Source organism: Gracilinanus agilis, chromosome 2 (genome assembly GCF_016433145.1).
Source record: "Gracilinanus agilis isolate LMUSP501 chromosome 2, AgileGrace, whole genome shotgun sequence".
In the NCBI taxonomy this organism is placed as follows: domain Eukaryota; kingdom Metazoa; phylum Chordata; class Mammalia; order Didelphimorphia; family Didelphidae; genus Gracilinanus; species Gracilinanus agilis.
Window position 1 is genome coordinate 310,489,202 of NC_058131.1, and position 15,876 is coordinate 310,505,077.

The 15,876-nt window shown below is 35.0% G+C and overlaps 1 protein-coding gene and 1 non-coding gene across 2 annotated transcripts in view; one reads left to right on the forward strand and one right to left on the reverse strand.

The window, feature by feature from the left end:
- GPATCH1 (G-patch domain containing 1) overlaps positions 1 to 15,876 on the forward strand; it is a 53,845-nt gene that overhangs the window by 9,498 nt on the left and 28,471 nt on the right. The window contains exons 5-9 of the mRNA XM_044661448.1: positions 57 to 154; positions 5,824 to 5,882; positions 8,758 to 9,009; positions 10,668 to 10,815; positions 13,299 to 13,378. Of these exons, the coding sequence (XP_044517383.1) occupies positions 57 to 154; positions 5,824 to 5,882; positions 8,758 to 9,009; positions 10,668 to 10,815; positions 13,299 to 13,378 (637 nt within the window). The remainder of the gene's footprint in view (positions 1 to 56; positions 155 to 5,823; positions 5,883 to 8,757; positions 9,010 to 10,667; positions 10,816 to 13,298; positions 13,379 to 15,876) is intronic.
- On the reverse strand, positions 1,462 to 1,565 carry LOC123238395. The gene has a single exon (XR_006505585.1). It is a non-coding gene; the product is annotated as a U6 spliceosomal RNA (small nuclear RNA).

The window sequence follows — 15,876 nt, forward strand, 5'->3', positions numbered from 1 at the left end:
ATTTTGTCTACAGAATTTATATGTTCGTCACCATCTAGTATTTATTTTCTTTTTAGATTATCCATTGGTTTTGAGTTGTTAAGAAAAATGGGCTGGAAAGAAGGACAAGGAGTTGGTCCTCGAGTAAAGAGAAAGCCACGCAGGCAAAAACCTGGTGTGTATATTTAATGTTAAGTTCAAGCCTCCAGTGTGTTCCAATCACCTAACACCTTTCAGAGGAGTTAGAGATATAACTAATAAGGTTGAGGTTCTGTCCCTTTCTAGTCCAGTTACTGTATTATGGCCACATACTAACTCTAAAGGTGGCCATCCATTTCTCCAAATACACATCCTTATTCACTGATGAAACAGTCCTCTGTCCTGGATCACTTCTGGGGTCTCTCTCTCCTTCTGTCCCCCATCCACAGAATGCTGTTGGAGGAAGATAAAACTATGGAGAAGTGACTCATTAGAATTTCATGCTGTCACACTTTAGTCTTTTGCTCAGTGTTGTTCCTCAGCCCCTTTAATTCATCTTTTATTGACAGACTTCCTAGACTAGCTGCTCCTTTTTGTTTTTGAGTCCTTGTTTTTCTCATGCCCTTATTCTCAAAGGAGAGCTTTGGCTCCTTTATACAGAACAATGGAGACCATTCATCACAAACTCCTTATTAGCCCTGTTCTTTACCTCAGTTTATCTCCAGCCATTCATTGATTTTCTTAGCCATTATCTCTAGTTCCAGGGGATGAATATTTTTCTCTTCTTTATAAAACTAATGCTTTTACTTATATCATGGATCCCAATTCTTTCTATTTTTTCCTTGAATCTTTTTACATTTTCCTATTTTTGTCATATTGGCCAATCTGATAGGTGTGAGGTGGTATCTTAGAGTTGTTTTAATTTGTATTTCTATAAGTGATTTTTTAATAGTCATTTTTTTCATGTGACTATAGATAGCTTTGATTTCTTCATCTAAAAACAGTGTTCAATATCCTTTGACTATTTATCAATTGGAAAATGACATATTTTTATTTGTCTTAGTTTGTCTTAGTTTTGTCTCTGTGTATTTGAGAAATCACACCTTTATCTGCTGTAGAAATTTTTCCCTAATATTCTGCTTCTGTCTAATCTTGGTTACTTTGGTTTTGTATGTATATAAATTTTTAATTGAATATAATAAAAATTATCCATTTTTTTCTTATAATGCTTTTTATTTCTTGTTTGCTCTTAAATTCTTCCCATATTCATAGATATGGCAGGTAAACTATTCCATGCTCCCCTTATTTGTTTATGGTTCACCCTTTATATTTAAATCATGTAACCATGTTGATTTTATGTTGTTATATGGTGTGAATGTTGATTTATTCCTAGACTCTGCCATATCACTTTCTAATTTTACCAGCAGTTTTTGTCAAATAATGTTTCTCCTGGAATCTTAATCTTATAATTATCCCCTATGATTCCTAGAATCTCTCTCTTTTTTTAATATAGAATGTTTTATAAATTTGTATGTTATCCTTGCATAAGGGCCATGCTAATCTCTGTATTATTCCAATTTTAGTACATGTGATGCTGAAAGGAACACTCTATGCTTTCTTTTGCCATGGAATATTTTCACTTCTGCCTTCACAAATATTCAATTCTCTTAGTCTTATATTGAAAACGAGTTAGTTTTTCTACTTTATTTCACTTGCTTTATAGCTATTAGCTTAATTTCCTATTTATTCATTCACTTAGTTCCTGTAATTTGGTTTCTTAAGTATTCCACTAAACCTATTTTCTTAAAAGTTGCCAGTGACCACCTTCCTTTCACGTCCAATGTTTTGGGTTTTTTTTCCCCTACTGATTTTCCATCTAGCATTTGACACTGTGGCTATGGACTTTATAAAACTCACTTTCCTTAGGATTACATTTCCCTAATTTTACCTTTATGAACATGTTGGCTTTCCTTCTTTTTGTTTCTTTTTTTCAGTTTCTCACTAGAGTTAATTATCTGTATCTTTCATATTCTCTTCTAGATTGTAAATTCTTCAAGGGAAAGGATTATGCCATATTTCATCTTTATATTCCTAGGTTCTAACCCAGGGCTTCAGATATACAAGAAACTTAATAAAATTTTATTTAATTATATTCTGGTGATGGGAATATTTTAATTCTCTATCTTGATCTTTCTGCTTTTATTTTACAGTGGTAATATGGAAAGACAATTTCAGCAGAATAATTGGTAGGATTTGGTGACTGGAAGTGGCGGGAAGGATAAATAGGAATTACAGATTCAGTTCATTGAGTATTTAGTAAATTCCTGCTGTGTGCAAAAGATGTTTTTAAGTCTGGGTAAATGGGAAAGGTGGTCTCTCATCTATCCCATTCTATTCCTTTTGCCACCAGACTAATCTAGTATTTTATCCTGTACACAAGAGTAGCCTCTTTGTTGATTTTCCTACCTCAAGTTTCTATCCTCTCTATTAACTCATCCTGACCACTGATACCAGATTTATAAATTGCTTTCTAAATGTCACTGCCATAACTCAAGGATTCAAAGCCTTTACTACATCAAGTATAAGCTTCTCTGCTGTACATTGAAGGCCTTCTATAATTAGGTCATATCTATGTAGTCTTATTTTCCACTTCAACTAAACAAACTCTTTCCTTTAAAGATAGACTTGTCTCCTTATTCTCTCTTAAATGGATTATGCTTAGATCTACCTTCTTTTGTGCATGCAGTCTCTAACCCAGAATTTCAACTTTTTCTTGCTCAAATTCTTCAAAAGCTAGCTCAAGTCTCACTTCCCTATGAGGTCTTTCCTGACTGCTCCAGTATGCGTGATTTGTCTCTTCAGAATTGCTTTTGTTTTGATATATCAAACATCTCCCTACCCGACTAACCTCCAACAAAGTATATTTCCTAAACACAATAAGACAAATCCTGGCTAAAAGAATGGTTGCAGCTTATGGTCCATGCCACTTTTTACTTTTGGCAGATGTTATTTGTTTACAGAAAGAAAGAATGTGTACTTTTAATCATTTGATTTGAATATTGTCTATTGTATTTGACCTGAGATTTATACTATTTATGTCGTCTTCATTTACTTTACATTGCCATAGTCATTGTAAATATTATTCTATTGGCCCAGCTTTTTTTTTTTACTTTGTAACACGTTATGCAGATCTGTCCAAGTTTCTTTGAATTTTTCATAGTCATCATTCCCTACTACAAGTACTACTAGTACAAAATATAAGACCATTGAGTTTTTGCTATTTTAAAAATTTCTAACTTTTGTTTTATATCAAATTCATACTCATATAAAGCCCCTTTCTCCTCTTCTAAGTAAATCTTCCTTTATAAGAAAAAAAAAAGATTTTAAAAATATCAACAACATACATAGTTGTTCTTCTACCCCCTCTTATCAGCCCACCTCTGCCATGAAGGGAGGGAAGAGCCCCACTGTTTTCTAATTGTTTGATGTGTCTTAGTTTTGTTTCTTTAATTAGATTAGATATTTCCCAAGGGCAAAAGCCATGTCTTAAATGCTCTTTCTTCTATATTACCTACCAAATGTGTGAGGGACATGCTAGCTGCTCAATAAATACTTGACTTAGAGGAATTCATTCTAAGCTACTACTGTAGAAACTCAAGTATGGCTTGGGAGCATGAGAAGAGAGCACTTTTTCTGGATCCTTTGCTCCTATGATTTCTTACCTTGTCTTTTACATGTGTGTAATATTCTTTGGATTTAGTTGTCCTTAAAAGACTGGGTAATTTTTAAATCTTTTTATGACCAGCATATTGCATATGGCAGGTATTTAATAAATTTTGAGTGAATGAATGACAGTTTCAAAAGAAAAGATGGTTTCAAATTCCACTTGACAATAACTTGATTTGTGACTCAGGACAAATCACTTAGTTTTTCTGAGCTCAAGTGTCCTTATCTATAAAGAGATGGTGATACTCCTTGAATTACCTCACTGCCTGTCTCCCGGGACTGTATTAAAGGATCACTTTGTAAACTCTAAAGTTTAGATAACTATATGAATTGTTCTTGTTCTAGTAACAAGCAATTGAAATATCTATAATTCACCGGTCACATTACCCAAGTTACATAACCTATGAACCTTTCCCTCTTATACTGTTAATTGTTACATTTACTATGTATCTTTATTTTTTAAAATAAGTATTTTATTGAAAGTTTTTGCATTGTTTTCACTTCTCAGTGTTATCTTCCCTTTTAATAAAAGAGTACTCTCTGGCAAAATAAACCTCAGTACAAGGACCATCTATGAAAATGTGTACTTCATTCTGACCTTTCGTCAGTCCATTTACCCTTCTGCTGGAGAGAGGGTATACTGTCAGGCTTCTGAAGTCAAGATTGGGCTCTGCATTGGCCAGAGTTCTGAGTGCTTTCCTTTACATTGTTGTGACTATTATTTAGATGGTTAGATGGTTTTCTTTGTTCCATTAACTTTATTTTGCATCAGTTTACAGGCCTTCCCGAGTTTTTTTTTTAATATTTATTGTTTCTTATGGTAATATAATGTTCTATTATGTTCATATGCCACATTTTGTTCAGCTCTTCTGTAGCCAGTGGGTACCCACTTTGCTGCCCAGTAAACTTCTGTCATAAATATTTTTGCGAATTTGCCTTTCCCTCTCTTTTTTGAACTTTTGAAATTTTTTTGAATATGTTAACTCCCTGGATATTTTAATTTCAATTATTGTTACTAAAGCTCTTACCTTTTTTCTTACAGTTGGTACTAAGTATTGGTTTCAAGGCAGAAGAGTGATTAAGGCCCAGCTTTTTTTTTTTGGTAACACTTTAAAAGGCAGATCTGTCCAATTGGGGTTAAGTGACTTGTCCAGGGTCACACAGCTAGAACATTTTACATTATTTTTATTGATACAGTTTGTTTTCATCGCATTCAAATCAAATATATCTATTCCCCTTACCCAGTGACCCATCCCTTGTAACATTAAAAAAGTGAGAAGAAAAAAGTCCAATCAGCAAAACTAATAAACATATATTATGTCTGACAGTAATACAATATTTTACGCCTATAATCTTCCATTTTTTCAATGCATTTTAAAAAAATTCATCTCCAGAATGAAGTGTCATCATTATACTAACAAGGCATTCAGTTTTTTGTTTTTTTCCATTACCATTGTTACAGTCATTGATTCTTGATTCTGCTTACTTCAGTTCTTTAGAATCATTATTTCTTTTTTGTTTTTTAATCTTTTAAGAAACATTTGTTCATGTTTACATGATTTGTTTTCTTCCCCTCTTCTCTTCTCTCCCCCTTCCCAGAGCCAACAAGCAATTTCACTGGGTTATACAAATATTATCACTTGATACCTATAGCCATATTATTCATTTTTGCAATAGAGCAATCTTTTAAAACCAAAACTCCAAATCATATCCATATAAACAAGTGATGAATCATATGTTTTTCTTCAGCATTTCTACTCCCACAATTCTTTCTCTCGATGTAGATAGCATAGAATCATTATTTATTAAGCACCAGTTGTAGTTCAGTACTTCAATGTGTCCCAGTTTTGTTTTGTTTTTTACCTATTCTCCAGTCATTGGACATTTATTTTGTTTCAAGTTGTTTGTTTCCACAAAAATGCTACTTTTAATTTTTTGGTATGTATGAGGCCTTTCTAGGTTTAATCTCTTTGAGGTATATTTTCAGTACTTATATTGTTGGTCAAAGTATATATCACATGCCTTTTAGAAAGAATATCAGTGATGAGTTGTTTTTTTTAAATGTGATTACTGGAATGATTCAGTCAACCTCTTTTAATGTTATATATATGACTAACTATTTTCAAATGTCTTTTATAGTTCCTGGAGTAAAAATCTATGGCTGTGCTTTACCTCCTACTGGCTCTGAAGGATCAGAGGTATTGTTTAGGTTAATTCATGTTCTGTTCTCGTATTTTTCGAGATGAAAATGGGACACTTGGCATTGGGTTTCTTTTAAAAATAAAAATAATCACTTTAAAAATCTGTTTTTAATCAGGTGACAAAGATATGTTAAATGCACAATATTTGCTTGTTATAATTATTGTTATAATAAATTTCCACATAAGTTTTCCAAAGTTATATGATCTATATTGTCTCCCTCCTTTCTTCCCTACCCCTCTCCTGGAGCTGACAAGCAATTGAATCTGGGTTATACATGTATTTTCACATAAAACATACTTCCATCTTATAGAACCAAAACCCCAAAACATATGCCCAAATAAATAAGTGATAAATCATATGTTTTCATATGCATTTCTACTCCAACTGTTCTTTTTCTGGAGGTGGATAGCATTCTTTTTCATAAGTCCCCAGAATTGTCCTCGATTATCATATTGCTATTAGTTGCAAAATCCAAGTGACACATATAAGTGACCTTACCTAACACTCTTAACCTTTGGATCATAGCTGAGAACTAGAAAATAACATTGCTGTGTATCCAAAATAGAGGAAAGAGTTTTTTCACTAAAGGTCATGCATTCACTACATCTTTAAGTCCTTTGTGCTGTCCTCTGTCCTCTGAGGGTTGTAAAGATGTACCATAGAGAGTCTTTGTTGTCAGGGAATTTATAGCCTAATAAGGAAGATTTAAACATACAAATAGAAATGTTTGTCATAAAAAGCAGTATGTGGTAAATGACTTCAGTCTAATATAGTCCAAATGCTGTCGAGTATGGGAGAGGGATAGGTACGACTTCTGGTTGGAGTGATCAGGAAAGGCATTATAGATAATACTGCATTTGAGCTGGGCCTTGAAGGATAGTGTATAAATCCTAGAAGAAAATGGCATTTCCCAAATTTCACTTTTACAGTAGAAAGAGTTTCAGTGAGTATTAGAGTTGGAGGTGGGCCATTGTTTTTAGGCAAAGAGAATGACATGAACAAAGTCAAGGGATGGGAATGAACAATGGGTATTTGGGGGAAGTTAAGCAATAACAATGTAATATTCACATTTGAGAGTGAAAAGACAAGGCTAGAAAGGTTAATTTGGGCCATGTCATAAGAACTTTGAATACAAGGATTAAGGGGTATGGAATTTATACCATAGGGAATGGAGCCATTGAAGGTTTCTTCAGCAGAATATTAATATATTTTAAATGGTGATACAGAAAGATTAAGTGAGCAGTAGTGTGCAAAATTAATAATAGGGGAAAGAATCTAGCAATATTACAATAGTCTAATTAGGAAGTTCTTGTAGCTGTCTGGTATGAAGTAATGAGAGTGTTATTTAGATTGATAGCAGATTTGAATGAATTCTAGAAGAAATAACAGAAGTCTTAGTGATTAATTAGGAAAGGAGGAAACTGAAAAAAAGGAAGTGATCAAAGATAACTGGTTTCAAGCACAGGTAACTAGGAGAATTAAGAAAGTCAGGAAGAGGAACTGGTTTGTAGGAGGAGGCAGGTAGAATATAAGAAGTTCACTTGAATATGTGGTGAGTTTGAGATACTAGTTAGGAATCTATGTGAAAATATCCAGCAGGTGGGTGGAAACATGAGACTAGCGCTAGGACCAGAGTTCAGAGCAGAAGGTATAAGTACTTTACATCAAGGTTCCTGGGGTATAGATAGATGATATTACTGTGGGAGAGTATAAAATGAGATCAGGAACATTTCAGTCTTATGTTTTTGACACTTGGATATTTTTACCAAAATGTTCTGCTGGAATTTTCAAATTTAACATTGAAAACATTAAAAAGCACACTAAACTTGCATCTCTCCCTTAACTACTGAGTTGACTGTTTCTACCTTGTTGCTATTGATAATATCACATTTACCTAGGCTCTCAGTTTGAAATCCTGGAGTAATCTTCAACACCTTTTTCCTATTTCATAACCAGCCAGTCACCAAGCTCTCTTGATTCTTCCTTTTCAATCTCAATTAAATCTGTCTCCCTTTCCATGCCCAATGCCTAGATCACCTGATAGTTGGAATACTAATTGGTTTTGCCTCTAGAGTTCTCATATTCAATTCTGCACACCCCTGCTAGATTAATGTGCACCTTTTCTTGAGCTATAAAATGGTGACTATAACCCAAGTCCCAGAATCCTTTTGTATTAGTTCTTAAAAACCTTCAGTACTTCAAAATCCTAGAATATTAGAATTTCAGGGGTTAAAGGATCTGAAAGATCTTCTAGGCTGATACTAGCCAATTCCATAATAGCCATGTGTCTAGGATATAAAAAGATTTTCAATCAAATAATCAAGTTATTTCAAACAATAATATGCAGAGCAAAATTATGATAATTAAACATTCAGATGGTTATTATAGATTCTCAAAAGATGTGATTAATTTACAATCTAGTATAATAAGTTAAGAATAGAAACTCTTTAAGAATAGTTTATCCTAGAGATAGCATAGTCTAGTAGAAATAATGTGAGATTTGGAGCCTTAGTGAAACCTGGTTCTACATTCACTTTGTGATGGGGACAAGTTACTTAACCCCTCTGCAGGGTGGGAATACTTGTGTTACTTGCCTCATAGGGCTATTGGGGAAATATTTTGTAAATCTTACAGTGATATATGTATGTTGATATTTTTATTAATAAGATAAAATTTGGGATGAATTAGGTCAATAATAATAATGGTTTTATATTCATAGTACCCTGTATCATAGTATATACCTAACGTTTACCGTTTATTGTACATTTAATGTAGTAATTTAAGGAAGCATTTATAATTTTTTAGAATTATTACATCTATAATCTCAGGTTTACTACATATTGATTCATCTTATTTAAATATTTTTTGAAGGATGATGATGATGATGATGACGACTATCTGCCTGATAATGTGACTTTTGCACCCAAAGATGTAACTCCAGTGGACTTCACTCCTAAGGATAATGTTCATGGACTTGCTTATAAGGGCCTAGATCCGCAGAAAGCATTATTTGGAACTTCAGGGGAGCACTTTGATTTTTTCAGTGATGTATCTGAAGGGACCAGCAATCTTATTGGGAGCATAAGACCAAATAAAGGAAGAAAACTTGGAATTTCAGGACAGGTAAAAGCATTACTGGCTTATAAATATTGAGATAATGAGTCATTGAAAATGAATATATTAGAGGCAACTAGATGGCTCAGTGGATTGAGAGCCAGGCCCAGAGACAAGAGGTCCTGGGTTCAAATATGGACTTGGACACTTCCTAAGTGAACCAGGGCAAGTCACTTAACCCCCATTGTCTAATCCTTACTGTTCTTTTGCCTTATAACTAGTACATAGTATTGTTTCAAAGATGGAAGGTAAGAGTTTAAGAAAAAGAAAGAAAGAAAATGAATATACTTCCCTTAAATGTCCTTAATGTTTATGTGTTTATAGAGATGACTGCTTCATTATGTTTACTTTTGTTGGGAAATCTAATTTTACATTAAAAAAAAATTCAAAATAGAATTATCTCATTTTCATTGTCATATTGTTGTTTTTTTAAACTTGTAGGTGTTTAAGTGAGATTTATAAAATACCTTAGGCAGACTTGTCTGTGATAAAAGAACAGGTCCATTGTCAAAGCCAAAACCAATTTGGACACAATTTTGTTGTATTCATTACTTAAGCTTCTTTGATTATAAAATAAAATATGGTAGGAATACTAGTTTACTTTTCATACTGAAGGGAGGGGAGAAAAAGTTATTCCCTTTAACCCGCTGTTGTTAATCACAAAGTCTTCTCAATCATAATCTTCTTTTTATGTAACCAGTAGCTAGGTGGATCTTTTTCTTTACTCATCTCTGTAATTAGGAATGTGTAGAAGAGTTGTGCTATATTGAACAAGCAAGGCAACACTTTCTCTGGTATTAGGGCTGCCTAGAACCAGCAGATGCCTTGCCTGGCAAGGAGGAGCAGGGCTGGTGTTCTAGGCTGGCCCATTATGCTGGGGCTGTTGAGCTTATAATGGCTTTGAAAAGGGTTGGGGAGATAGTCCAATGAGACATATTTTTACAGTAGAATAGTATAGCTGCAGGGGTTTGACATTCTTGGGTATGTTTTCCTATATGTATGTAGTGATGTTCCTTTGTGTTATAAGGAAATTTGGTGAACTAAGCTATGCTATGAGCTACCCAGGGTACCAGTAGTGGATATCAGAGTGGTGGTAATGAATCTATGCCACGAGGTCAATAATAGCTGCAGTCTTCATGACACCTCTGAACCATTTCCTGGTCTTAGGAGTGCTTGGCTTAAGTGTTGTGATCCATCACCTTGGTGGTGTATGTCACAAGTAGTCTTTCTTATAGTCAAGACTGGCTTTATGAAGGACAGGGAAATTGTCTTTCATTTAAACCTTTTTGGTTTCTCATCCTCAGCTGTATTCTACCTAACCTTATGTTGGTCATGCATCTCCCTTTTCTCCTTTGCCATTGATAACTGGTCCATAGTTTGCTGGGAGGGAGAGAGGGAGAGAGGGAAAGAGGAAGGGAGGGAGAGAGGGAGAGAAAGAGAGAGAGATTGATTGAGATTGATTGATTGAGAGAGAGAGAAATTGAGAGAGAGGTTGATTCAATGGCTCCTGTTTATGTCCCCACAGTGTTTAAGTTCCTTACTTGGTAAAATAAATGGTAGTGAAGTATCCACAATTAAATACTTAAAATTACTTTTTTTTTTCATCTTTCAGTGTAGATGTGCCTCAAACTTCTATTAATCCAGCTTTAAACTTTTTTTCTTATAAGGCTTTTGGTGTAGGTGCTTTGGAAGAAGAAGATGATGATATCTATGCAACTGAAACATTATCAAAGTATGATACCATTTTGAAGGATGAGGAACCAGGAGATGGACTCTATGGTTGGACAGCACCCAAACAGTACAAAAACAGGAAAGGTAATTGTTAATAGATCAACAACTTTAGTACATCAAGATAAGGAAAATGGCCTAGAGATATGAGAGGGGCTTAGGGCCTGAGGCCAGTGAATACAATATAGCCAGGGGATCTGGAATCTAGTGAATAGCCCAGGACATGTATTGATATGGAAGGTCCGGTTCTGAATGCCAGGTTAGAACCATGTACTTTAGAAACTAGGTAGAGCAATGAATAGAGCACCAAGCCTGGAGTAACAAGACCTGAATTCAGGGGGCAGCTGAGTGGCTCAGTGGATTGAGAGCCAGACCTAGAAATGGAAGGTCCTAGGTTCAAATCTGACCTCAGATACTTCCTAACTGTGTGACCCTGGATAAGTCACTTGACCTCCATTGTTTAACCCTTACCACTCTTCTGCCTTGGGACCAATACATAGTATTGATTCTCAGATGGACAGTAAGGGTTTAAAAAAAAAAGACCTGAGTTTAAATCTAACCTCAGACACTTATTAGCTGTGTGACCCTGGGAAAGTAATTTTACCTTGTTGGCCTCAGTTTCCTCATTTCTCAAATAAGCTGTAGAAGGAAATGGCAAAATACTCTGAGATCTTTGTCAAGAAAACCCTAAATGAGGTAATAAAGATTTAGGTATGACTAAAACAACTGAACAAAAACTTGAACAATATGTATATCTTATCAAAAATCAGATGAGATTATGAGAGTGAAGAGTAGCTACAAGTCACTAACAGCAAAGAGTACCTGAGTATGGAGATGTTTAAAGCTTTTCTCTTTTAACATATTCTCTCCAGGCCTCAGTTCCAGATTTTTAAGGAAAAAAATAATCAGGTCTAGTATGGCTTAACCAGAACTCAGAGAGAATAGTAAATTAGGAGTAGTTTGCAAAGGAAGAATAAGAAAGGGGGAAAATAGGTTCTTCTGGCTGATCTTAACACCTTCAGATTTCATTTCTGAGAGTTTGAGGTCAGTGTCCTAGTATCAGTTTTCTCTTTTCATCTTTGGGAGTTAGATGACCTCTAGAATTTGTGGCCATTCTAGAATCTTAAATTCTTAAAGCTAGGAGGAAACTTAGAAATCATCTAATCTGACTTTTACTTAGTACATACATTCCCTCTGCAGAATCCCAGACAAATAATCATCTACCAGTTAGGAAATTCTCCCTTATATTTATTTTTAGTTTTAAAAAAACCTTTGGCTTCTGTCTTAGAATCAATACTAAATATCAGTTCTAAAGTAGAAGATCCAGAAGGGCTAAGCATTTGGAGTTAAGTGACTTGCCCAGGGTCACACAGCCAGGAACTGTCTGAGGTACCACCTAGCTGCTCCTTGCATAGTTTTTAACTTACCAAACAGGGCTCCTTAATCTATTATGTGTCATGTACTCCTTTGGCAGACAAGCTAAGCCTCTGACCCCCTTTTTAGAATAGAGCTTTTAAATGCACAAAATAAAACATAGAACTATAAAAGAAACCAAAGGTTAATGAAAATAAAGATTTTTTTTTTCTCACCCAGATTCATGTATTCCATTGAAATGTATCCATAGACCTGTTTGGGATCCATAGAGTTCAGGTTAAGAACCCTTGATGTAAAAAAAACTCCTGCGGGTATATATATATACTTTGTACACATATGAATGTTTGAATGTTATACTGCCTTCTAATCAAAAGGAGATAGCATGTACAGTTTGGAGAGCATTGGCTCTTAAGTCCCAAATTGGGTTCAAATCCACACTTGTCCTCCAGGTAACTTTGGGCAAGTCATTTTTGGGTCTCAGTTTCCTTATCTGGAGAATGAAAGAGTTAGATTAGATGGTCCTTTAGATCCCTTCCTACTCTATGATTTTGTGAACCTTTGTGTTTATATTCACATAAATGTTTGAAATGTTGGTAATAACTTAAAATTAAATAATATAACTAAATTCTTGGTTATTGTTAGAATGTCATTTGAGAAGATAAAAGTACCTTTTATTGTTTTCTCTGCTTAGATCATAGGAAGATTTGATTTGATTACACTGTCTTTGGATGGTTGCTAAGGAAGCTCCTAGGTAGTCCATATGGTTTTTTTAAAACCTATTTTTAGCATTGACTATTTCAAAGTAATAATTACTTTTTTTTATTAATCAACTCTTATGCTCTTGATTGTAGTTATCTCACAACATATTTTTAGGTACCTATTTACTTAGGAACTGAATACCTTATGAATTAGATATTTTAAGTTTTAACACATCACTGTTTTGATTGACCTTTCAACTGTGTAGAAACAAAGACATATGTCCTGAATGGTGTACATAAGTTAGGGTGGTGTAGGGCTGTTCCACCCAGGTACTGAGTCAACAAAGGTGTGAGAGATGGATTTATGTTCTACTTCCTTTGTAACTTTATTATGTAAATCTTTTTTTCTCATTCTTAAATGATGCATAATTTGAATGAAAAGTACAATATTGTAAACAGCACAGTTTGTCTCTAAAATTAATAACATTTATTTTGCAGAATCAGAAAAAGATATCCGGTATGTTGGCAAAATTTTGGATGGGTTTTCCCTAGCATCTAAACCTTTATCTTCTAAGGAAGTAAGCAAAAACTTTTTTCCTTATTAGTTTTGCCTTTAAGATTTGTTCTGCTGGTGGTTAGACCTAGGGTTGGCAAACTAAGGCTCAGAGGTTCTTTTTGTAAGGGTGCCTACTTTTGTAATGCTGAGTGAGTCAAGTGTACAAAATACAGTAAAACTTTTTATTTAAATACAAAAATCTCTTGGACAAAAAAAGCCAGTTTTAGCCCTCAGACCTGATTTAGACTGGGAGGGGAAGACTGTTGGAAAAACCTTCAAATCCCCTTAAATTTTCAGAAAGTAGTAGACTCATATAGTAGATCAATGAGTCATCAGTTAGTGAAATTACATCCTGCATTACAGAGTTGGTCAGTAAACCACAGACATTCTTCATAATTAAAGCAACTAATTACTTTTAATAGAGACTCTTTAAGTGTTTTGAACCATTACTTAATTTGGGTCCTTTCTTTTGAAAGGCTAGGGTCTGTGATCTCATTGTTATATAGAATTTCAAGTGACTAATTTAGAGTCCTAGGAAGTTGCCTAGTGCCTGAGAGGTTAAATGATTTCCCTGGGGTCACTCTACAAGTAGGTCTCAGAGGCCAGCTCTCTTTTATGTCTTGATACCTCTTGTTCAGAGAAATATTTTAGAAATAAGCCAGAACTTCGTTTTGATTTAATGTTAGGGGCAACAGAATAATAATAGCTGACATTATCCTATTTGAGCCTCACACGAGGTCTCTATTATAGGTATTTTCCCCATTTTATAGATAAAGAAAATGAGTTTCAGAGAAGAAAAGGGACTTGTCCATATTCAAAACATGAAGTGAAAGGGGCTGTGTTCAAACCCAGAGTTTCTCAGCATCTTTCCAATCATGCAACAAGGAGTCTGAAGAAAAAGAATTCTGGTTCACTTCCTGACCAACCCTGAATAAGCATCTGATATCTTCAATGTTAAAATTATAGCCTGCTCCTTTATTATCTCAAGTGGGTAGACAAATGAGTTGAGAGCCTTGGTTAAATGCTTTATCCTCCTACTAGAATGGAGTGTGAAGGATCTTAAAATATAGTTTGGCATTTAAAAACGAAAGATCCCAAAGACTATAGATTGCTGTATATCATAAATACCCCTGGTGGGTGCTGCAGCAATCCAGGGGAGCAGTGATGGCCACAAGTGCATTTATCTTTCCTATTAATTGCTATTAAATTAAAAAAAATTAATTTCCAGGGGGCTAAATAAAATTTTTTCTGGAAAGGGGGCAGCAGGCCAAAAAAGTTTGGGAATCACTGGTTTAGATAAAAATAGAAAATCAAGGAGCTCCCATTCTAGTTAGGAAAGATTATATATATGGAAGGGTTCAGCTGCAGGGTTAAATGGAAAAGCCTACTGATTCTAGGGGTTTAGCAGCAGGTTAGCTGGTGACACATCTTTAGTGTCATTTCCATTGATAAAAGCATATCCTTCTCATGCTGAGCCTTTCGAAAGTGCTAGGGACTTCTTTCTTTCCTTAGTCTACAATTGCAGTAGCCCCTGGGAAAGTAAGGTCTGTAGCACTTTTAGAGGCATTTGACAGCTTGCATAAATCACTAGAGTAGCCCACTCTAGACTGGAAAAAAGGCTGGAAACCAGGGAGCCACTGCTAGCCCTGGGGTTCTTGTGTTCAGGGCTGTTTCCTTCACAGTGTAAGGGGAGATGGTAGTTGTAGTGATTGAGGGCAATGGTTTGGCTCACTTGGCACATATAACCTCTGGTCTTTCTGTCAGGGAATCTTGCTATTTCTACTGGGATAAATTTCATTATTATTCATTTGGAACTACTACTAATATCACATTTATCTGAGTTCATAATATTGCATGGTTCTCCTACCTCTCTAATCAGTTCTTTTTTTTTTTTTAAACTCTTTTTCTCTCTTAGTAACAACTTTAAGACAAAAGGACAAGGGCTAGGCAAACATGGGTTAAGTGACTTGTCCAGGGTCACACAACTAGGAGATGTTTGAGGTCAAATTTGAATTCAGGATCTCCCTACTCCAGGTCTGATGCTCTATCCATGGTGCCACCTAGCTGCCTCTGATCAGTTCTCAGTCTCTTTTTCTCATTCATCATTCCTACTAACTGTGGGTATGCTTTCAAGCTCTAATTTAGTCACTCTTCTTTTTTCCTGCACTTTCTCAATTGGTAACCATAACAGTTTCCATGGGTTTAATTATCATTTTCATGCCACTGACTCTTGAGATCTACATATCTAGCCCTAAACTCTTCCTGAGTTCTGGTCCTGCACCATTAGCTTCTAGCTTAGACAGTCTAGATGGGATGCCTGTAGGCATCTCAAGCTCCTCATCTGACAAATGGAATTCGTTCTCTTTTTCCTCTTTGAAACTTCCATATTAACATTATGGGTACCACTGTCCTAGACACCCTCCTATCTTTTCCTGACTTTTGAGTCATCATTTCTCTCTACCTTATTTTCTTACCCTATCTACCAGTTCTTTTTTCCTTCTTCTTTAACCTTTTACCTTC